Source organism: Ammodytes marinus, assembly GCF_949987685.1.
Source record: "Ammodytes marinus genome assembly, chromosome: 12".
NCBI classification, from domain to species: domain Eukaryota; kingdom Metazoa; phylum Chordata; class Actinopteri; order Uranoscopiformes; family Ammodytidae; genus Ammodytes; species Ammodytes marinus.
Genome location: NC_137216.1, coordinates 5,926,051 through 5,949,122, shown reverse-complemented (window position 1 = coordinate 5,949,122; position 23,072 = coordinate 5,926,051). Strand labels below are relative to the sequence as shown.

At 42.4% G+C, this 23,072-nt stretch overlaps 1 protein-coding gene across 1 annotated transcript; it reads right to left on the bottom strand.

Annotated features, from left to right (window-relative positions):
• Positions 1-5,880: 5,880 nt before the first annotated feature.
• On the bottom strand, positions 5,881-9,666 carry twist2. Its single transcript, XM_080037509.1, has 2 exons — positions 8,898-9,666; positions 5,881-6,410 (listed from the first exon to the last, which is right to left on the bottom strand). Exon 1 carries the CDS (start codon positions 9,449-9,451, stop codon positions 8,936-8,938), a length of 516 nt encoding a protein of 171 aa, XP_079893635.1. The 5' UTR covers positions 9,452-9,666; the 3' UTR covers positions 5,881-6,410; positions 8,898-8,935.
• Positions 9,667-23,072: the final 13,406 nt, after the last annotated feature.

Sequence of the window (23,072 nt, the reverse complement as noted above, 5' to 3'; positions counted from 1 at the left end):
ATTTTATTTCCTTTCACTTGTCAGGAGTGAAAGGAAAAGGAAAAGTTGTCTCTTGGTCTGAGGTGACCCATTGGCCTCTGCTGACCCTGGTGGCTGGATGCCATTGAAGAGCTGTTGGAGCTGTATGTCACCTCACACACATAGCCAGAAGCCCCCTCTCTCTCTCTCCCTGCCTCCCTCCCTCCCTCCCTCCCTCCACTACACAGCCTGGAGACCAATCAAGTTTCACCTCTGGAGGTGAGTAGGATGCCGGAGCTGTTTTTGAATCTTGTATGCAAATAGGGAAGATAAATAAATAATACAAAAATGTGTTGTTGCTGCCCTGTGTTCTGCCTGTATCAAGCCAGCCATTCTTATCATAGAGCAGAGAGAGATAAGAAGTGATTCAGTCATGTCTGACCTTACTCAACCAACTGTATGGTCAAGATAAGTCTTGCACGCCTCTGCAAGAAATGATGATTGTTTGTTGGTAAGAACAGTAATGCCTTGAAACTGTTTCCCCCTTAGAGATGACATCTTCTTCCAGTGTGCCCTTCGTCTGAACTGCTTAGGAAAGCTGTAATTATTGTTTGGCTAACATTGCCGAAGCTAAAGTTAGATGTTACCTAACTCAGAGGACACTGGGACTGTTATGATCAGCGCTGCTATACCCGCCGCTACAGTCTCCTCACTGAAGAAAATAGCAGAGCATGCCAGTGGAGAGAGACAGAAGGCTGATTTATTCTGGAATGGAAACGGATGAAGGGAAAAGGAGAAAGAAGCAGTTTGTTTAATGTTGTTATTGTCCAGGGCAGTGGCTCTACTACACTTTCTGTGTGTGTGTGTGTGTGTGTGTGTGTGTGTGTGTGTGTGTGTGTGTGTGTGTGTGTGTGTGTGTGTGTGTGTGTGTGCGTGCGTGCGTGCGTGCGTGCGTGCGTGCGTGCGTGCGTGCGTGCGTGCGTGCGTGCGTGCGTGCGTGCGTGCGTGCGTGCGTGCGTGCGTGCGTGCGTGCGTGCGTGCGTGCGTGCGTGCGTGCGTGCGTGCGTGCGTGCGTGCGTGCGTGCGTGCGTGCGTGCGTGCGTGCGTGCGTGCGTGCGTGCGAGAGAGATGAGAGCAGATGGACAAAAGACAATGCCAGAGAAGAAGGTGCTGTAAGGCTCAGAGCTATAAGATTCAATTTACACACATAAAAAGTGATGCAGCACAGACATATTCACATACACTCAGCATAGGGCCCATGGTCACATTGCAGGTTTAATATCCCGGTATTGCATGTTCTTCCAAATATTATGACTTTATTTTGTTATTTTCTTTATCGCCTAAATGATTTATTTTGAACGCAGCCCAGAGCCAATAACAATGGCAGCCAACTGTGCGAAGGCGAAAAGGCCTTTATGTTTGGACGGCCTGTCATGGAAGAAGACACCTTAATTACCCATCAAACACCCCGCAGAGGATGTGAGTGGAAGCATCTGCACAAGCATGAATATATTTCACATCAGCCTTGATCTCTCTCCGCACGCCACCAGGCCCAGTGATCGGCCGCCATGTTTTTAATGATGACAGTGAGAGACCGTAGAGAGGGGAAACACAAACAACAACAACAACAACAACAACAAGCCAGCTAGGACTTTGTTGACACGGCAACAACGTCACCTTAGAGATACTTTATAAACATGACACAAATCAAATAAGAAAGTTGTTCTTTTCCCCAGCCACACAACAGACAACAGTAACCTGCGTCACTTTGAATGGAAACTACCTTTTCTGTGCAGTTCCAATCCACCAGCTTCCAGACTGACGTGATTAAGAGTGAGATTGTGTGAGGATGCCATCTTCTTCATTGGCATTCACTCATTTAATAAAAGCTGTTTTCCTCAAAAGGTATGGATGCTCTCTCAACATGGAGTCTCTCAGTGTTTACACAAAATAACTTGTATTGATGTTTTGATGAGATAAAGCCATATAGAGGTTCTATGTCCACCGCAGGTTTGAGCCATGTGTGTTCAGAGGAATCAGACAGCGAGAGGGAGGTTTGTGACAGGGGGAGATTCTGTCAAAGGCGGAGTCAGTGATTCTGGAGAATGCTTGTTGTCAAAATAACTATTAGTTCAAATCAGTGAATACCTCCTCACAAACCTCTACGGACTGTGTGTGCGGCGTAAAAAATAATACTCAAGTTTTAATATACACCGCCTATGCTCCGTAAACTTGTATGTAAACAAAGGGTATGTAAACAAAGGGGGACCCGTAGCTAGCAACATACCCGTTCACAGAGCCTACAGGCTGTGTCACTCAGCACACACACAGTACTGACAGTTTGTAGATTGTGAGGACATATTCACTGATTTTGACAAAAAGCCATTTTGACAACAATTCTACAGAATGGCTTACTCCACCTTTAAATCCACAGAGCAGTTTAGTAAATGTTGAGGTTAATTCATATTGCTTGAGTTACGGCCCAGGCTCGTCTTTGATCTTAGAGGCCAGTCATCCCCCCCTCTCTCTCTCTCTCTCTCTCTCCCTCTGTCTACCACTCTCACTTCAGTTCTCCTATTTTGCCTCTCCCTTCTTCTCTCTCTCTCTCCCTTCATATCTCTCTCTCTCTCTCTCCCTCCCTCCTCCATCAGGCAGACTTCAGGTAAGAATGTACTAATGTTTGTTTGTGCCCACCAAAGAAAAAAGGAATAAAAAGCCCTATCCCTTGGGCCTGATGATAATGCGTTGGGGCCCTTCTGTGCAGGCTCAGGAGTCTTAGGGCTGCTGATTAAATGATTGAATGAAGGAAGAGGCCAGACCCTCTCTGTTAATCCCCTCTCATGCAGCCAGCTCCCTCTGCCTCTGTCAGTGGCATCTCACTCTCCCTACACTATGTGAGGTTCCTGTCAGTTAGCACATGCATCAGGACTGCTCTATTAGTTTAGCTGTCAATATAATATGTCTGCACACAGAAGGGCCAGTTCATCTTAGCTCACTGTATGGGGAGAGAATACAGTAGTTATTTTAGGAAATGCTTCAAAAATTCCTGGATATCTTTAAGTATACTAACCATTGCATCATACAGAGCAACTATATTTGACTATGTTGAGGGACGACATACTGAGGTAGCCTATTGCTTGTGAAATAAAGAATGAGAGCAACTGAAGATACAATAATCTGAGGAATATGACGGAATATAAGAATTTATAGCCCAAAAATCTATAGCCGTTTGGACAAAAGCTGTTGTCCCTGGGTGAGGGTACCCATGACAAAGGCATTAAGAAAAACAATATCAAAATATAATTATTTGCACCGATGGTCTTGTTTGCTTCTACATGTAATGTATGATCATCAAAGGAAAAATTAGACTGTTTCAGAAATATTTAAAAGTTCCTTGTTAGAACTTTTAATCAGGCATTAATGAATTACTATGCTCTCTTCTTGACATGAACAGCATGTCATTAACGACTAACAAGTTATTTATGTCTGCAGTACATGGGGCGTCTTGTGCTGTAGAGATTGTAAAGCAACTCTGTGTGTTCACATTGATTTAACCAAACAGACATGTTTTAACAGTGATCATTATGAGCCTCCATTGGTCATTTCAACAGAGGGATCCTCCACATCCACAACACAAAGTCAGAGAAAGACAGAGAAAGACCAATGCTTGTGGTCTGAGTAATGTCTTACGTATTTGCCATGGTGGCAGCCGACACAGCTGACTTTTTAGCTTTGCCAACACACACACACACACACACACACACACACACACACACACACACACAGCCTCCGACATCAGCCTCCAAAGTGCTATAACACTAACCTTGGGACTTTTTTTTTTACTGAACCAGACGAACACAGAATACCGTTTGAGGCGCACACCAGTGTAAACCTTTACTTTATTCCCCTTTTACTGCAAATTAAAGTTTTGTAGCTTTTTCCGTCTGATTTTACGGGAAACATCTGGATCTCTCGCGCCGCTGGAGCAGTGGCCCCCGGCTGGTTGTGCGCTGCTCAGCTGTGAGGGCCAGGGATAATGAGCAGGTATCAAACGGACTCCTATGGATAAGCCGGCCTGGGTAGGGAGGCCTGTCCGACGGCATCCGAGACCACCACCGCCGCCGTGCCAACAGTCAAAAACTCTGATCTCATCTGTGACATGTCAGTGCGGAAAAAGTCTGACTCTGATTATGCATAAAATGTGATTTTGAATGATGTGTATAGGCCTAGATTATATGTTTGCAGATCAGATGTGTTTATCTATCATGTATTAATTAATTAATTCACCTTTATGTACCACTGATTTGTCACCGCATGGACGGCAATATTAGAATGATCACAGTATAACAGTTTTCAGTCAGTGATTTGTTGCACCTCTTGTGTGCGTCCTGCACTGCACATGCGCACTGGTGGACACATATATGCATAAAAAAAGTGAAAAGGGGGATGCATGCATGACCTGCTCTCGGATCATCCCTGAAACGGGAGAGCATTTGAACTTGGAATAGGCCTATAGTTCTGGCTGCTGCCTGTGAGAAACCGCCACAGAATGTGTTCTAACTGTAATAGCTGAGTGGATGTTGTGAGGTCTTGGTGCATGATCAGCAGTAGGAGGAGGATGAAGCCACAGTGTTCGCAGGTGTTTCCCCCTTTCAAACCGCAGTGACCTTGAGGGACTCAGACAGATGAGCGATACTATAAACACTGTCATATTTCCACACACGCCGCCGTGGAAAACAATAGAGAGAGTTTATAGCTGCATCATCATGCTACACGGCACGTATTATCTCCTGAATTACTTTTTATTTTGGTAACCGCAGCTTTTCCACCTGGGAGCTGTCTGGAGTCTGGCTGGCGTTATAGGCTAAGGAGTGTGACGTCATATGGCCTCCGTCCATCCTCGCGACGCAATGTGGATTCAGCGCAGTCGCGAGGAATAGTTCAGGGCTGAGCGCTTGTTTTTGGCCGGTGGTAAAATGATTGAGCGATTTTGAAAGATTTCCCCCGGCAGCAGCCACAGAGGGCCGGTGCGGTGCCTGCCATCAGCGGACCCCTCGCGTTAACAATGAGCCCCTTTCACTGTTAAGATTGCATCTAACCACGTCTGGGAAAACGAGATGTAAACAATTTTAATGTCTTAAGACTGAGCGAGGGATGTGTGTGTGTGTGTGTGTGTGTGTGTGTGTGTGTGTGTGTGTGTGTGTGTGTGTGTGTGTGTGTGTGTGGGGGGGGGGGGGGGTTCAAAGGAATTTATCCACTCCTCTAGTTGCAGTTACTTTTTTTAGACCTATTTTCTTTATTTTATAAAATGCTGCAGGCGGCGGAGACTTATATTGTCCTTATCTGCGGTTGTTGGGGCTCCCCGCTCGTTAAAGAGCCCAAAGCCATCGACCATTTGAAACGATTACTCGTTATTTAAGCGGACACGCAGTTTATATGGGCTCAGTTTGAAAGTGGCTCGAGTTTCCTCCACTGTTAATGAAGCTGTATTTTTTTATGGTATTTTTTTTCTTCTCTTAAGTCGCCGTTCTCTATAACGAGGGGGTCCACATTCTCACACCCAGCAGTGAAAGAAATATGGTGTTGCTATTTCTCTTTACTATAATCTCGCATCCGCCTTGGAGAGAGGGGGAGGAGGGGTTGCATGTTTTTCTGGGCTGGGTCTGAAATAATGGACTTTTCATCAGCATCCCTTGGAATTTGCGCAAATTCCACTGATTTAAATTGGAGGGCTTTCAGCTGATGCGTGTTATTAAGGCTCTAAATCTACCGCTGATAAATAATAATAATAGAAAAAATAATTATAATAATGATAATAATAACAATAATAATAATAATAATAATAATAATAATAATAATAATAATAATAATAATAATAATAATAATAATAATAATAATAATAATAATAATACATCAGTCGTATTTCGTTCAAAAATATGTGTTTTAATAAATAAGCAAAAACAATAAAATGTACATTGGACGGAGTTTGGAGACTTGCTAAGGAAAGTCGCTGAAATAAAATCCATGCAGCAAATGACTCTGAATTGCATTGGTCCCTTTGCAGGCTATAGGCGTACCTACACAGCTATGTACAATATGCATTCATTTTTTATATATATATTTATACTTTGCTTTAAAGTCTTTCGAAAAACAAAAAAAATATATTTATATCCTTCTGAGAAAAAAAAAAACGTTTAAAGGTTGGCTTTGCTCAATGAAATACAGGCCGTAAATCCGAACTACTCGCTATAACACCTTTGGCCTATACACATTGCAGGTCTGTCTCTCTGCCATAGAAAGCTCCAGACAGTCAGAAGCGGTGTGATGGAACTGCGTCCACACGCACGCGCACGCAAGAGTTTGTAGGTGTGCGTCACATGTACGCCTCTCCGCCATGCCTTTGAGGTCGAGCAGGTTCTTCAATAATCCATTTGGTCTTCATAGTAAACAGTCTGTGAAGGAGAGAAAGAGATGCGTGTTAAAATCATAGTTGATCATGAGCGAGGGACCTTTATGTTGCATGCGTATATCTAGTCATTACGCATGCCAGATGAAGGCATAGGGATTCCGTAAGAGTATATCTGATTTTTTTAAGCATATATAAAACACTCACTGGCCCGCTTAGCATGTGGGAAGTCATTAATGATTCAACTATTAGCCACTGCGCTGAGTGAAACCACATGGCAGCAGAAAAAAAAGCAACATTGTGTGAGTGTGAGTGAGTTGAGGCTATAGGCTATTCCTGCAGCTGCGGGAAAAAAAGAGGAGAGAAAAAAAACACACACACTTTGTGGAGCACCTGAGTCAATTCACGCGTTTTCATTTCGCTGCGGATTAGAAGACAGTCCTAAAATAATATAATGGAATTCCTCAGAGAAACCGTATAACCCCAGAGTCATTATGAGAATATACAGCAGTGAGGTGGCTAAGGTCAAGATGTGTAAAAGGCTGTTCTTGCAGGTCTTTAGAGTGTTTATGAATAATATCCCGAAAATAATGTTAATTAAAAAATGAATAATAATAATAATAATAATAATAATAATAATAATAATAATAATAATAATAATAATAATAATAATAATAATAATAATAATAATAATAACAATAATAATAACAATAATAATAATGTCTATTCCCATATTATTTAGAATGTATCTGGAGAAGTTTGAAAGGCCAGACTACAACATTCAATGCTTTGTTATTATTTTACATTCCACGGAGGTCAATTTAACTCAGAATTACTCAGGAGATGGAAAAAAAAATCACCACCCTTAAATTGACTGTGTTTACACAAATCACCGTAATGAAGCGTGTGTAGTCCTCTCCCCCCACGGCACCAGGATGGGTTTAGGGGACAACAAAGCCTCGCTGATGGGCGGTCTGCTAACTACATGGCAGGCCCCTGAGAAACCAAACAAACCCTGATTCCAGCGAGTTTGTTTAAGCCAAAGTGTTATTTAGTGTCACCTGCTTTGTGTCTTTTCACTGGGAGGCTTCAGACCATATAGGAAGAAGTGGCCGTAAATCAACAGCGCATTTAAAAATAGGCACCTTTATTTTTGGTGAAATTGGTTTAGATGAGATGAATCGTGACGCGTCAAATAAAGGTTATCGTTATGAGTATCTGTCCAATGATTCAAAAGTGACTTTGAAAAAAGGACGTTTGACATTTTCCTGAAATATGACAAGAAGTTATAATTGTGTCATGACGTCATCATTGAATAAACTGTCAGTGTGGATTGACTTGGCGTTATCTTTCACCTCTTGTTGCCAAATGGCGAGTTCAGTTCAGTTCCCCTAAAATCTGCAGTCCAGTCTTTTGTGATGACGCAGCCTGAACTGCTCTTGACTTTTTTTGTTTGTTATTTGTGCCTCTCACGAGCACGACAGAACGCCGCGCTGCAAATCTGCAAAATAACGTGACCGAATCCTGAGTGCTCGTTAATAGGGGCCTCTGTGTTTTTTTATTGTCTTGCACTGGCTTGAACTTTCATGTGCAGCCGAGCTGCCCATTCCTGCGGTCTCCACACAGGAAAGCGCTCTATTGTGGATATAAATGACCCGTGGTGGCACTACAGCTGCGTCTTGGTGCAGCCCAGTCATTTAAAAAAAAACACACACTTAATATTACATTTGCTTTTAAGAGGGACCGAACAAGGACTAACTGTAAAATACACAATAAATTGCGTTTTCTTCATTTGACCTGCCGTGTGGAAATGTTCAAAACCTAGTATTTGTTTTAATCCGCCGACTTCCCTGCTCCTGCTCCTTTACTTAAATAAATAAAATGCAACTTTTTTCTACGTCTTCAATCGAATTTAAAGTGGATGAATGCAGAATATGTTTAATTAAAGTGGTGGACTAGCTGTCTGTGTGCATTGCGCACAGTCTGGCTTTGGAGAGATGCTGAGGCCTCGGTGTGAAATATGCCACACACATAACGTACACACACATAACACGCGCGCACAGGCGTGCCTTTGGACACGTGGATTTCAATTGTGTGTGCACACAGCTGATGCGCACGAATGTTTTGGTAATCTGGCCACAGCTTTTCTTTGGACTTTCCTTTCTTAGAATATTATGTGCATAAAAATTTGGCACCATGCTTTACGGTAAATGACACCCTCTACATAGGCTACATCATCACCACGCAACTCACATTTTGGAGAAGATTTACGCAGAAAAGGGAGGGAATTTGGGAGGAAAATGTACGGTGAGCAGATCATAAATCTGATAAAAGATCAAACTGTCTGTCTAACGTCAGCCTCATATCAACGCAATTCGTTAACAGTTTAATATTTAATAATAAATTGTCTTGTGAAGCCACATCTTTATTCACCAATAATAAATAATAAAACATGTTCTTCAAAGTCTGCTACCTCTAAGCCTACAGATAGTATTACTGTAAAATGTGTTCAGCTTCAGTGTGTGGTACCCACCGCTTTGGCATTGTATGTGAAGGCTCCCTGCTCGGTGGCTAGTGAGTCGCTGACATTGACCAGGCGCCCTCCATCCTCCACACGGAGAAGGCGTAACTGAGTCTCTCGTGCGCGACGTAGCTGCAGCTGGACATCTTCTGGTCCATCTCGTCGCTCTGCAGCACCTGACACAGGAAGTCGATGTACCGGGAGGCGAGCTTCAGAGTCTGGATCTTGCTGAGTTTGTCGGAGGGCAGCGTGGGGATGATTTTACGCAGCGACGAGAAGGCCTCGTTCAGAGACTGAGTCCGCTGCCTCTCACGGACGTTGGCCAGGCAGCGCTGGTTCTGCAGCTCCTCGTAGGACTGCGTGGTGTCCTGAGTGGGCTTCTTGCCCCGCTTGACCGGCCCGGGGCTGCCGCTGCTGCCGCTGCCGCTGCTGTCCTCGCTGGACTTCTTACTCTGTCTCCTCTTCCCGGCGAAGGAGCGCTTCTGCTGCTGCTGCCTGTCCAGCTCCTCCTCGCTGGTCACCAGACTATCCACAGGGGAAGCCGGACAACTGGAGCCCTCTTCCATTTCTCTCTTGAAGAAATGAAGGGATAGAGCGGAGAAAACGCCGTCCACCTTTGAAGCCGTGGTTACAAACAATACAGTAAAGATATATCCGTAGAAAGAAGAAGGCAGGAACAATGTCAAGACGTCTCTCTCCTGCGCCTCTTGCTTTGGAAGAGAAAATGAATTCACAAAGTGCAGGTTGGCACGCTTTCTCCTCACGCAGGAAGTTTTTTCCCCTTCAATTTTTTGGGAAACTTTATCCCGGTTTCAGATGCTAAATAGTTTTGATGGTGGAAGGGGAGGGGTTAGGAGGGCGGAGGAGGGAGCTAGAGCGCGTCCCGCTCCGCTAATAAGCAGGAGGGAGCAGTCATGGTTTCATGTGTCTGGGTTATGACAGAAACAAGGCGCTTATTTACAGTCGAAACAAGTAACGGAATGTGTTTGATATTTCTTGTGTTTTTTCTTAATGCATTTTCGATTTTACTGAAATGTTAATTGGTAGGCTACCACATTATCCATTTATGAATTATGGGTTGAACTATCAAACTAGTCCGAATTAAACGTGTTTACGCATTTCTTAGTAATTTGATTAATCTTTAATTATTGTGATAATATGGATATAGATTATGAATGGCTTTTTCAATTTAATAATAGTGTTAAAAAATATGAAACATCTCAATGTTGTATTATTAAAGGTTTAGTGGTGTATCAAATTTAGCCTCAGTGACACAGCTCAATAAAAGTAGGCTACAATTTCCAGCTGAAAAAAAAAAAAATAATAATTTGTCATCCGAGTATCGAGTCCAGTATTTCTCCGTGGGGACTTTCAGATCTCGTCAAACCGTCCATGTACAGTAAATACTATGTTTCCTTCTAAGCATGTGTTCTGTGGAGGGCGATTTTACGCACTGTTTCTTTGGGCTCGAGGTAATCTATCCGCCTAATCTTTAATCGAATCAAGTGTGTATCGCTCTCACAGTTCCTATAATGTGGAAGTCAAACAGGAAAGAGTCTTAAACTAACCGAAGAGCTCTCCGGTTTCTTGTGGATACCTCCTCCAGTGGACGGTGCGTTTTGTCAGCGGTCCACCTCTTCATCCGTCATGTCATGTTCCCCCCGGCGCACAGGTGGCTCACATTATACAGCTGAATTCATCCACACTGCCCGCATGCACTTTGTCCAAAACAGCTGACTGACCGCTAGAGATGTCGGTGGTTTTTTAATGTTGGTTTTTGGGGGGCTATAGCAGGTGTTCCTTTGCTCCCGTAAACAAATCATTTTAAGTCTTTTTTTATTTAAAAAATGACAAAAGAGAGAGAGAGAGAGAGAGAGTATTGTGTTTATGTTTATCTTATTTAACTATATGTTTTTTATTTTATCATTCTAACTACACTGTGGGCCAGAGATAAACGCCATTTAGATTCTGATGTATGTCTTCTTGCATATATCAGAACTGACAATAAAATACTTTGACTTTGAGAGAGAAAGAGAGGGAGAGAGATAGATAGAGAGAGAGAGAGAGAGAGAGAGAGAGAGAGATAGATAGAGAGAGAGAGAGAGAGAGAGAGAGAGAGAGAGAGAGAGAGAGAGAGAGAGACAATGTGCAGGCTTGGTGACGTTACGTCTCCTGCTTTTAAAATGTTTTCTTGTAATCATTTATTGACCATTGAGACTGTGATCTCCTTGATTGTTAAGAAAATGACAGTCATCTTATTATACTTTGAATAATGGTTAAAACATCGTTTCTGTTTTGTTTTTTTCATCTGAGGATAGGAGACTTTGGGCATATCTCCAGCATTGGCTACGTCATCCACACGTCACACCATTGAATGATGTTCCTGAAATCATCAAAGAAACAAGGTTCTCAACTGTTAATGTGAGTCTATCATTCACTGAATAATTGCCTCTTGTTATAGGAAGCAATGTAGCTAATCCACACTGTTGCATGGACTTTAGTTCACCAAGACAAAATAATAATAATATCTACAAAATAATCAAACCGCTCTATCTGGTGTGGATGTGCCCATGTGTGTTGTAGTTGCCCGGCGAGACTTGTCGCTGTAAATGGGGCAGAAGCGAGCACCCCCCTAAAAGTTGCACAACATTGTTTTTAACCCACGAACACTCACTTGGTATTATAGGACATATCCTGCTTTCCCCTTAAGAGCTCCCTTTCCCCCATAGCAGCACCTGGTCTGCTTTGTGTTCTTGGTTCCACTGGTAATGGTGACTGTCACAATGCTTTCACCCAGTGCCAGAGCTCTTCATTCAGCCCCCTGACATGCCTCAGTGCGGGGTCCAAGTGTGGTTACAGTTTGCCGGTCTAGTTCATACGACCTCATCGTAAGAACAGGTAATGTTTCACACGTGCAAATATGAAAGCAATGCTGAAGTATGTGCAAGTGCATGGCAATGGCATAAAATAGAGGACATTCACATTCTCTCTCTCTCTCTCTCTCTCTCACACACACACACACACACACACACACACACACACACACACACACACACACACACACACACACACACACACACACACACACACTTTCCCTGATTATGCCCTCTGACCTGTTGCTCCCTCGCTCAGCTGCAGGAGGCCTCCATGCCCAGGGGAGAAGGATTCTGACTTGCAGAGTGAGAGGCTGATCCTGCACAGCGCCTGTATAGGCCCCACATACACACACACACACCGCGCAGGAAGAGAGAGAGAGAGAGCAAGAAGCCCCCACCCGCCCTCCCCCCCAGCACTTTTCCATCCCCTGTGTCTGTGATAAGCTGTTATTCAAAAAGACAAGCAGAGGATGATGAGCATGACAGCTTGCCCCCGTCCCGAACCGATTAGAATTTGTTTCCCGATCATATTCTACTGCAGAATACACTGTAAAAAATGATGTGGAAAAGGAAATGTGGAGAGGTTGAAACCTAACCATCAACAGCCATTCATGCTAAGTTGGCATGGGAGGCACCCGGTGTAATATACTGGTTTCAAGTTGTTCCTACTTTTTAATTTATATATTTAATTGAATTGATTACATATTAGAGCCTGCCTCTTTAAGCCCCTTCTTACAACAAGCCCAGTCTGCTCTGATTGACCCTAAATCTAACTGGCAGTTTGAATCTAATTACCAGTTAGATTATGGGGTATCTGGGGGTGTGCTTGAGGTAGTGCTCTGCTAGTTGGTATTGGGGGAGCGTGGCTTCTCCACTTATGATGTCATAAGGGGAGAGATATCTGAATTGGGTTTTTGAACACAGGTTACATGGATGTGGAGAAAAAGAGTTTGTATTTTTCACATACTTTGGAAGTCTCTAGACACACAAGGGACCCCATAGTCATTTTGATAAAAACATGAAAAACAACATCTCGCATAAGGTGATCTTTAACAATCAACACACAGTCTTGCTGAACTAGCATTGTCCTACACAGCATTTTTCAGTTCACTCCTTATTTGGGGTGTAACACCTGTAACATATTTACAGTGTTCCCACTCAAGTTGAATCTAAATAAATAGATATTAAAAACAAACAAGACCCTGAACGAACTGATCATAGGTGTATCTCAGCAAGGTCTCTGAAAGCTGCACTGTAAACAATTGCTGTAAATTTACAGCAGGATTTCAACAGCATTAACCTGTTATTTATAAAAACAGCATTTAACTGTTAATATAAAAGGCAGTCTGTTAAATGACAGTCCTTTGCTGTTATGTTACGGAACGGTAATGTTTTTCAAAAATACTGAACTTTGCTGTTAATTTACCATCAAACTTAGAAGGGACAACTTGACATGAGCTGCCTGCACATGTGAAGCTTATACAGTTTTCTTCATTAATCCTCATCCATCCACATCTTAACTAATAAGTGTTGTTTACTTTATATCCTCTGGTTAAGTTTAATTAAAGTTGAGTTATATTTACTTGGAAATGGAAAGTGCAGTTAACGTAATTAAACCAAGTTAGTCTGAAGTTACTCAGTAGAATGAAGGAAACGGATTGCCTTCGATAAATCAAGTAAGCACAACAAAGTGTATTGTAGAGACGCCCCCTTTCCCACAATGACTTGCAATGGACTAAACGTTTGGTATGTTGCTATTTGCACCCTCAGTAAAGGGGATGTTTCACTCCATTACTTCACTATGCATTTTGTTTAAATAAAACATTTCTGTGTGAACTAACCGTTATTTTTGGTTATAACAAACGGTTTGTGGAAATCTTAAGCAAGATCCCGAGTTCAACTCAGGAGACAATTTACAATAGAAATTAATCATTCCATTGAACTTAATATATTGTGACAAGTGTCTTGAAGTAACAAACAGAAGCTGCTGTCTATGTTTAGCATTTTAACAAATAGGGGACATAGTAAACTTACATATGGAATGAAACACATCTGCCCAATGAAATATAACATCCCCTTCACTCAGGGTGCAAACAACATAACAAACATTTAGTCCAGGTTCATCCCTTTTTTTCATTAACAGTATAATCCTGTCAATTTTAGTGACAGTAAAATAATGCTAATTTAACAGTATTAAAATGGCAACCCTGCTGCCAGTTGATTAATGTTTTTTTACAGGGAAATTTCTTACAGTGTGTTTGACCTGGAAAACATCAACTGTTCTACCAATAAGAGGAAGTTATTGACTCATTTGCTCCTTTATCCCCTGTGGAGTGATTCATATCTCACCCAACACTCTCTGGAGAAGAGAGGCATTCCTGGTCCCTGTGGCTCACCTAAGAACCTCCTGAGAGAGAGAGAGAGAGAGAGAGAGAGGGAGAGAGAGGGAGAGAGAGAGAGATAGAGAGAGAGAGAGAGAGAGAGAGAGAGAGATGAAGGGAGAGGCAAAGATGGAGAACTGAAGTGAGAGTGGTAGAAAGAGGGAGAGAGAGAGAGAGAGAAGGAGGGATGACTGGCCTCTCAGATCAAAGATGAGCCTGGGCAGTAACTCAGCAGAGAGCAGGATGACGTAGCTCTGTCTTGTCCAACACCTCCAGAAGCAGCTCCACATGGGTGGGTGTATAAGCTCAGATCCTCCCTGCCGTCCAGCACACCAGTGAAAACACACCCTGGTCCTATATGCACCGTCTCCAGACTCAGAATGGAGCTCGTAAATACAGAAAGCAGCGCTCACGAGACGAGAAGTGAGAGCCAGAGGTGTTGAGAGATAAAAATCAGGTCTCGGGGCAGAAGAAGAAAGAAAGGATGCAGACGAAAAGAGAGAGAGGAAAGAGGCCAAGTGTACGGACGGCGCGGTGATACGCCAGTCTTTGATCTGACAGAGAGGGTTATGAATGTGTGAGGGAAGTTATGGAAGAGATGATTTGTTAGCTGCTGCGATGAGTGGAATTTTACAGTCCATGTGCAATGGCTGCCAGCATGGGTTACCTTTGACTTTAACCCCTCTCCCAAACACTTGTGAGGCTCACCCCAAATGATCTTGGCAGGAGGATCTAAAGCCATGGCCTGTGTGCAAACATATTCATGTGTGTGTGTGTGTGTGTGTGTGTGTGTGTGTGTGTGTGTGTGTGTGTGTGTGTGTGTGTGTGTGTGTGTGTGTGTGTGTGTGTGTGTGTGTGTGTGTGTGTGTGTGTGTGTGTGAGTGTCAGCGAGTGATTCAAGATGATCCAAAGATGTTCCGCAGAGGAAAGGCCCAGCTGGTTCTCATTGCGCGGTACTGTCTATTACCAGCAGTGCAATCGCTTTTTAAGCTACTTGTACTGTTTCCATTAGGAGGAACCATTTACATAACTCCACTGCTACCCACTTCTGTGGCCAAGGAACACCTGATGACGTGACCTGCAACACATTGACAGCGAGAATTGTGTTTTTGAATAAGAAATATAAATTGTTACTCAAACAACCAATCATTTGTCTTAAAATTAGACATGGTGGTTTCACACTCATTAGCTTAACACAGTAGCCAAATGTGTGGTGGCACCTGTTGAAAAAGAAGGGTACATGTCGAGTATATACTATGAAACTATTCACAATATTAAAACCCCAAACAGTAAAACATTATTCAACTGATTTGACAAGCAACAGAACATGAGTGACTTCACCTCTGCTTCTGACCACCATGACGTATTGTTTCTCGGTTTCATAACGCAATATTCACCAGAATTCAAAAAATAAATAAATCGTTTTTTCTAGCCCTGTTTTTTTACCAAGTAAAAGTTGGTCTATTCCCAGAGTTTGAGAAAAACAAAAGCTTTGTCTGTTTTATTGCACAGTTGTGAAAATGTGACTCACACACGTCAGCTTTGAATCAGAACTTGCATGTCTGACTCCATGGCAAATCCAAATATAGCAATAAGAAAAATAAAACATCACAGCCTTTATGTAAAAACAAAACAAAACAAAGGATCACACAACTTCAAGGGAACAATGGTATCCATCATCACAACATATAAAACATTGTTTTCTTTCTTTGTAAAAACTAGTTTGAATTCAGTTATTCCAGTTCATCAGCATGCAGAGGCGTACAGACACAGGCTTTCACTTATACGCATTAACACAACAGGCACTTAGCATGATCAGTCACACAGGCAGTGTTCCTATTAAGGGCCTGTATTTAGCCGAGGCCGCTACGGTGAATGAAACAACCGGCAATATCGGTGAGGGGTACATATTGGGCAATAAAACCATAGGCACCTCCACTCATAGAGTCATTCTTCAGTTCCCATTCATTCATACATCCACACTTCTGCATTGGGCCGCTCCGGGGCTGATGACAAGGTGTTTCTGAAATCGCATTAGGGGCCCTTTCATAAAGGTTTCATTGGGGAGTGTGTAACAGCTTGAAGCATTTAGGCTTTGTTTAATATGATGCAGGCTCGCTGCTCCATGCTTTGTCTCCTGTGTGGAAAGGGGCCCGGGATGCCAGAGACCCCCACTGTCAGAGTTCGCTTTGATATCTGGAGGTGGAGGGGGAAATAGGGCAGAATACACACACACACACACACACACAAACCTGTACGCTCAATACCTGCCCTGCTGCCCTGTAGAGTTATGGCCATCCAATGAACACGCCAGGCTTTGAAGTGCAGCTCTCCTATGGGCTTCATGCCCTATGAGAGAGCAGGGATCATGATATACAGTACTGCGTCCACTTCAGGCACATGCTGTATCTGTTAGGTGAAGCAGCGTAGTTCAAAAGCACTGACTGCTGAAAAATATGAATACATAAAAAACACATTTTGAAAATATATGTTACAATTTGTTGCATTCATCTCACAGATTTGTTTGACTTTTTCTTCCCCATACACACACACACACATGCACGCATGAACACACACACACACGCAAACGCACACACAAACACACACACACTTTGGGATCAACTTGAGGTTTAGTGTGTGTAGCACATGGACACTTCAACACGTGCAAATACGTATTGGATCAAACCACCAAGCCTTATGATTAATGGGCGACCTGCTCTCCCACCTGAGCTGCATACTTGTAGATGTATACACACATTGATTGGTGGTGGAGTGGTGGAGGGTGCAGATCCGTGCGCTGTTTATTTGATCAGCTTTTGTCCAGTAGAAGCCTCTCTCGGGCGTAACAAAGTAACAAACCATAAATTCAACCCGTGCTCAACTCAAATGCACTTCATTGACTTGACAGTTACAAAAAACAGTGTTGCCAGAGCAATTATGCTGGCTACAACACAATTATATTCATTATGCGTGTTCTACTTCCAGAAACTGAACTTTAACCGGGCCATACAAGAGGGAAGAGGGGGAAGGAGGGAGGGGGCTAGGTCCCGTAAATAGGGTCAGGGTAAATTTGCAGAACAAATGACGGGGAGGCTGTGCACTGGGGTGCTGATGGGGCAGCCTCCTGCACAAATAACGCAGCGTAATTAGTGCTGCACTTGTGACCCTGGTGCCAAGGTTAGCGTGACTGGTTGGCCCAGGTTCACAGTGTCAGCCAGGTGGCCCAGGCAGGCTACAGCCAGGTTAGACCCAGCTAAGGCAGTGTGAGGGGGGTGAGGGGTGGTGAAGGCAGTGCAGTAAGACTGGGCAAACAGGGCTGTTGTTTGTTCTGTTGATTGGTTCGGGACAAGTAGGGTGAAGATGAGCGGATGTCAACACGGGGGGGTGGCATTTACAGTCAACCGTCACCCCTCCCTCAATGTCACCTGTGTCACCAACAGCATCAAGTGAGCTGTTGGTTTAAACTGAGGACAAGAAGTGTGGCCCCAAACTAGTAGAAGCATTGATAGAAGGTGGAGTCAGCCATCCTGGAGAACGTTTGTTGTCAAAATCACTGCAGGCCGAAATCAGTGAATATCTCCTGTAATGTCCATACCTGACTGTAATGTGCCTGGGCAATGTAAAGCGTTATGTAAGGGTAACCCTTGGTTTTACAGGCCACTGTATACTGAGGCCATCGTAGTTAGAGTGTAGGATGTGTATTACAGTAAGACTGGATTTGTTTGTTTTTTCCACACACACAGTACAGACAGGTAGCGGATCGTGAGTCGATACGATACTGATTTTGCCAGAATCACTAACTGTACCTTTAAGTTATTATGGATGTCTCATTATAATGCCCTGGTAGCCTAAAGTCCTAGCTCACTCCGCTAACACCTCAGTGCCAGAAAAGCTGATGCTGTTTATTTCCCTCCTCACGGTGTGTTTGTCCTGGCTGCCGTTCTAATCCGGAGGAGGAAATGATTGCATGTTCGCTCGTCTGAGACGGCTTCCAATGCGTGGCCCCCCTACTGTTCAGGGCCCTTGAGTGCATGCGCCCCCCCTGGGACAGGCTGTAAACACGACACCGCATTTTCTCTTTCAGACGCTGTGATCTGAGTTATTAGCTCTGAGGCTGCCAGCCTGCTCCTGTGAAGAGGAGCCGCGATGAGAAAAACAGGTGAGCTATTTAACTAGACTTTCACAGCAATTAAAGTGCCAACACACCGGGTCGCCATGGTGCTGAGGCTTCTGGGTAGTCAGCATTTGCGTGGTGGATGTTTGTTCTTTGTGTTGTTACGTGGGTCTGTCTGTTTTGCAAAATGTTCCTCTGGATGCCCCAAGATGAGGTGTCAGCCATTGTTCAACAGTTACAGATACTGTATATATCCATTTAGGCTCTGCAAAGTACAGTTTACTTCAATGCTCTGAGATTCAATGCAACTTGTCAAGTAGCAGGCTACCAATGGGAGTGATGTTAAATAGATATTTGATCCTTTGGACTTTTCCTTTTTTTTTTTTTTTACAAAATGTGAAAGAAACGTAGTACTCAAACAGTGTCAGCTTGAAGCATCATGAAGGACAGCAGCGGTATTTGAAAGCAATCATCTGGTGTGGTATGGCTTTGACTCTGTATTTACAGTCACCTCACATCTAAGAAAAGGGAATAGAAACACTGTAGCCACTGCAGGTTCAGGCTTTTTAAAGAATGCACTGTCACCGTTCGCTATTAACACTAATTGTTAGCACTTATTGTTGTTTTATGCCAGTTGCAATGAAATATAATTTGACAAAACATAGAACTACAGTCAACACTGAGACACATATCTGCACAAAGCTGGGCTTAGTTTTTAAATGCAACCTATTGAGCATGGCAGCTTTGGCAAAAAGAAAAACCTAGATGATACTTTATTGATAATTAAAAGACCTTTGCTACCAGGCTGAAGCGATTCTCTCTTGTTTTATGTAAGCCGGGCTAGTTTACAGTGGCAGCTGATTGCTGGGACATTTCAGAGGGGTCACACAACCACATGGACTTGGTCTGACTAGTTTACAGTGTTGCTGTGGCGCTGGATGTTTGTCTTTCTCTCACTGTCTGTGACCCCCAGACTGCCACATTGTACCTCTGATACACTAGTGGATTGTCCCTTTAAAACAATGTTCTTTTGGATTGAAAACACATTGTGCCATCCCCAAATCACACTCAGTTGTTCTTATCGATCAAGTTGTATTCTAAGAACTCAGGCCTTGTAGAAAACCTCCAAATGAGTAATCCTAAAGAAAACCAACATGTGTTTTTACACGTTTGTATACACCGTTAGTCACAAAGATATGTGACATGTGATTGACTGTATATCTAATAAATATGCTACGTTCAAAATCTCTTCCTTTTTTTTTGATTTGACACATGCCTGACCCTTCTACGTGGCTGTTTCAGATCTGCTCCGCCCAGACCGCTGCATTGTTTCCAACAGGATGTGATGCACTAATTATATTTACAAGTGCAAAGGCCCAGACTCCAAAGTTACACTAACATGATAAACACACCTGCCGCCCGATGGCAGAAAAAAGCCCCGCAGTGTTTGTCAGTTGAAGTCTGCCGGATGTTAAATCAATAAACTATCTCGACGCAGAAAAGCAGCCTGATGCAGTTCACAGGCTGGAAGACTCTTACTCATTCTGGCCTCCACAAATGTTCCCCCTTTGTCTGAATCAACAAAACTTGAACAAAACTCAAGCACTGTGGTCCTCGAGTTTTCTTCAAACAATATAATGGCTATATATGTAGAAAGTGTGTCTGTTTTTTATTATTTTAATTTTTTTAATTTTTATTTATTTATTCGTCTATTACTATTTAAACTTTTTTTTTTATTGCTTGCATGTTCGAAATAACGACAATCAATCAATCAATCAATCAATCAATCAATATAATAGCTATACAATGTACTGGCTTTTACTGAGCTTTCACAACACATCTCATTGGCTTCATTAGCTTATCAAGTACTCTGTTGTTTTTGATTAAAACAATTTTTTTTAAATCATTCAAATGATTATAAATATTTGTATAATATTAAAATACAGAGGAGTGTTATCATTTTTACAGTGATGCTCAATTTGAATATGAATAATGACATAAAAAAAAGAATACATGAAGAAATCCCTAATTAGATTGAGCCAATCAATACCACCAGGGGGACTCAGGGGTCACTGAACTCAGCATCAGAATGTCACAGAGGTCACTTGCAGTTTGGTGATTGCTACCTCACTAAAAGGAAGGGGCTCAAACAACAACTTCTAAAGGTCCAAATTGTGTGTTTAAAACTCAGTTCTAAATGATATTTCGTGTGTTTTCTATTAAATTGTGTCTTCCAGCGCAGCCACATAAACCTGTTTCCTACTCAATGCGGGGGTCTCTTGTGTGCACTTACATCAAACAGGTGCACAGTACATAGCCTACATCTGTTGCACCTGTAAGAACAGTGGATCACTTTAGTGTTTCAACACTCAAATGGAGATTGTATAACTTTTTCTCCACAAAAAATCCATTTCTTCAATTCATTTTCTCACCCCATTTGCTGAACACTTTGAAGTTTATTTAATCCGAAACTAAGAAATACATGAACTGTTGTTCCAAGCACACAATTGCAAGTAATGCCACGGAATAAAGTTTCAATTCTCATTAATTTTCTCTCCAGATTAAACCAAGGGCTCATTTTAATTCACTGTGACCAAAACCCTCCATTCCAGACCTTAATCAGCTTTACATGGCCCATAAGCTACACTCTGAGGTGTAGATCTCATAACTGGGTTGCTTCTTAATTGTTTCCCAGGGGCTATATTAGCAGCACCAAAGAAGAATGGCTTTGCTGTTGACTCCCTCCACCGGTTTTACACATCTGACTACAACGCTCCGAGCAGCATGGACTGTGCAGAGAAAAGCACAGGGTGATTAGAAATTAGACAGATGAAGAAAAATATTTCATCTTTCATCTAGCACGACCCTTTATTTGTCCAATACTTAGTTTTTTATACCAAATATAAAAAAAAAATGACATTCGGCCTCATTTAAACTTTGTTTTAGACTAAACTAAGATGGTGAGCATGGGAAACAGTATGCCTGCTCAACATATCAGTCATATTAGCTCGGTCATATTAGCAGGTTGATGTTAGCATTTAGCATTAAAGGGACAGTTCAGTATTTTTGAAGTGTGGTTGTATGAGGTATGCATAGTAAGTCTGTTACCTTATGGAGATGGTGGTCAGTGTTTTCATTATAAAAATGTTTGGGAGAGACGTCACGTTTAGTCTAGGTCCTGGGTAAGATTTGTATGCGCCTCATTTAGCGGAGAATATCTCAACTGTTATAGACTAATATGACCCCAGTGAACAATGTGGGATGTGTGACAAAATCTCTATCCGGGGTGAAAGTCCTGAAAATGACCACAACACGTTACACTAGTATCACACTACGTGGTGATTTTTTTTCCTTTATAGATATCCTCATACTTTTTTACCAGATTAATCTTCAAATTAAGAGACATACTTTTTGTATTACACTTTGTCTAGAAATTGTAATAACTGTTCAGTTGTACGATAAATTTAGGATTTTTTAATTGCTGATTTGCATACTTATACGCTGCGCTGCCCCGACAACAGAGTTTCACGTATCGATCAGCAGTGAAAAATCCTACATTTAGTGAACGGATATTTATTTTTTAGGTAAGCATCTATGGCAGAATAACATTTTTCGGCTGGCCCCCTCTGCAACAGTACAATGATTCTGCTACAGTTAAGTCTCCCTAAAACTCCTTAGAATGACTTTGCTGACCGCCATCTCCCTAAGGTAGCAGACTAACTATGCATAAGAACCTCATACAACCCCACTTCCAAAATAATGAACTATCCCTTTAAGTACAGCCTCATGGGACTGCTAACATGGCTAACATGGCTATACACACACTCACCATGTGTACCAATACTTCCATGCAATTTAGTATGAAAAAAAAAAGATTTAAGATGTCCCAATACATAATATTGAATGCCAGGGTGCCAAAAAGTACACAGAGTTCCTACTACTTCATGTTGTATTTTGCAGAGTGCTAACCAGCAGGATTTTTTGGCTGTTCCGACCCATAATCCTGTGCACAACAGAAGTTACGACACACTTCGACATGAGCTGCCAAGAGAGAACAACAAGCAATGTGATGGATCAATAAGCAATGTGGCATGCTGCATTCAAACTACACATCTTTAATGAACAGCTAACATAGTAAAAAGAAAGAGTATGTCATTTGGAACGCAGGGTGAGACTCTTTTCTCGTTAGCCAGGTGGCCCTAACTGGCAAGTTAACACAAAAACAATGATTTATTCTACTTCTTTACAGAACTGATTCTTGTCATTACAAATGAGTGACTCAAATAATTGACTTGATCAGTATAGTGTCCTTACTCCCATACCTTGCATTGAAAACGAAATTGTAGCATTTACTTTTTAACTGTACTGACTGTACTAACCCCACAATGTTTTCTTTTTCAATTCAATTTCCCCTTAAGCTTCGTGATGTTGCCAGCCACGTGTAGCTGTTGTTTTTGTGACACCACCATAAAGTTATAGGCATTCCAAGCTATTTTAAAAAAGAACCATAAGATCATTAGAACCACACTGCTACACATTTCTCATTTCACTTATTTCCTCCTTAACTTCTACATGGAAATCCTTAGCCGTATGTTTAACACAGGCTTTGAGGGGCCAGCTCGACTAGCACCAGCATCCCATCCCTCATGCTGTTAGGAGCAGCAGTAGTGTGAATGACACCTGTAACACTGGTCTCAGATCAGGGGTCATGTGGTGAGCACAGGCATGCTCTCCACCTGCACTCACTGTCCTAAAAGTGTTGACTGAATTTACAGGTTTGTGTGTCATAAGAAAATGGTTAAACTCAGTCATGTGG

Excerpts from the sequence above, each read along its gene's own strand:
- twist2 (XM_080037509.1), bottom strand. The coding sequence starts at position 9,451 with ATGGAAGAGGGCTCCAGTTGTCCGGCTTCCCCTGTGGATAGTCTGGTG.